General features: G+C 35.1%; 1 protein-coding gene across 7 annotated transcripts in view; it reads right to left on the bottom strand.

Annotated features, from left to right (window-relative positions):
• Window positions 1-700: 700 nt before the first annotated feature.
• The window catches only part of LOC111869724 (threonine--tRNA ligase 1, cytoplasmic), a gene marked incomplete at its 3' end in the record, with an annotated part of 29108 nt that continues 28788 nt past the window's right edge, over window positions 701-1020 (bottom strand). For all 7 annotated transcript variants that reach the window (XM_023861450.2, XM_023861451.2, XM_023861448.2 and 4 more), the window contains 1 exon segment: window positions 701-771. In XM_023861450.2, coding sequence (XP_023717218.2) covers window positions 701-771 — 71 coding nt within the window.

Here is a 1020-nt window from a genome sequence, read left to right as displayed (position 1 = left end):
TCACACTGTAAATGAAACTATTACACTCATCCATTATGGAAAATAAAGTCTGAACTTTACAAGCGAAAGCCAACTACATACAATAAAATGTATGTAAGAGTTGTTTTCACTACAGTGAAGATTCATACTGTGTGATCTTCTAATTTATCACAACATACTCTCTGGTAGGTGGGTATCAAGGTTTTTGGAGGATCATACATTCTTATTCTTTAAAATCAATATAATTTCATATGTCAAGCATAAATTAATATAAGACTCTCTGGGTCTTGAACCTGAAGATTCAATGCTGCAAGTACATAAACCTGCCACTAGACATCATACTGAACCAGTTCCACCTGCTTCCAATCATGATTTCCTCAAATTTTCCACCCGTCTTTGAAGTAGCCTTTTCAAGGGGTTTTCCATCAAAACTCCAAAGTAATTCCTTGTATCCCCAATCTCAACTATAAATCCATCCAGTGTTACCTTCATTTCACCGTTTTAATGATATTAGTTTACCTGTATAAATCAGAAGGTCCTTGTTACATCTCCACTCACTTCATCCTTCTTAGGTGGAAATATTTTCCTGAGCACTTTGTTTACAAGTATTTGTTACTGATGTTCTTCTCTCAGAGTAAAAGATCACATTCCAAATCCAGTGGTAAAATCATATTCTTTTTTTAACTACAGATTAGTGTCAGTAAAATGTGATCATGCTTACCAATGTCCTGGACAGTTCATGGGTTTCAAAGCAAATGTTTCTTTTTCCACATCAAATGAGAACATGTTGTCCTGCAAACACAGAGAACCACATGTTTATACTACTGTCACTGTAGTATTTTTGTTGTATAGAACCAGAATTTAAAATTTTTAGAGCAACGATTCAACACTGGCTGGTTGCAAAGACACTCCACCTATAAGAGGACTGTAACTTCAGTTTTAAAAGAATGTAACATGACACCTGAATGGTATAATCGCAGAGAGAGAAAAGAAGGTCACTGCTAGGCAACATTAAACATATCAGGATCAATGAGACAAGTT

This window comes from Cryptotermes secundus, unplaced genomic scaffold (assembly GCF_002891405.2).
Source record: "Cryptotermes secundus unplaced genomic scaffold, Csec_1.0 scaffold2210, whole genome shotgun sequence".
In the NCBI taxonomy this organism is placed as follows: Eukaryota; Metazoa; Arthropoda; class Insecta; order Blattodea; family Kalotermitidae; genus Cryptotermes; species Cryptotermes secundus.
The sequence above is the reverse complement of the archived record's forward strand: the minus strand, read 5'-3'. Positions and strand labels throughout refer to the sequence as shown.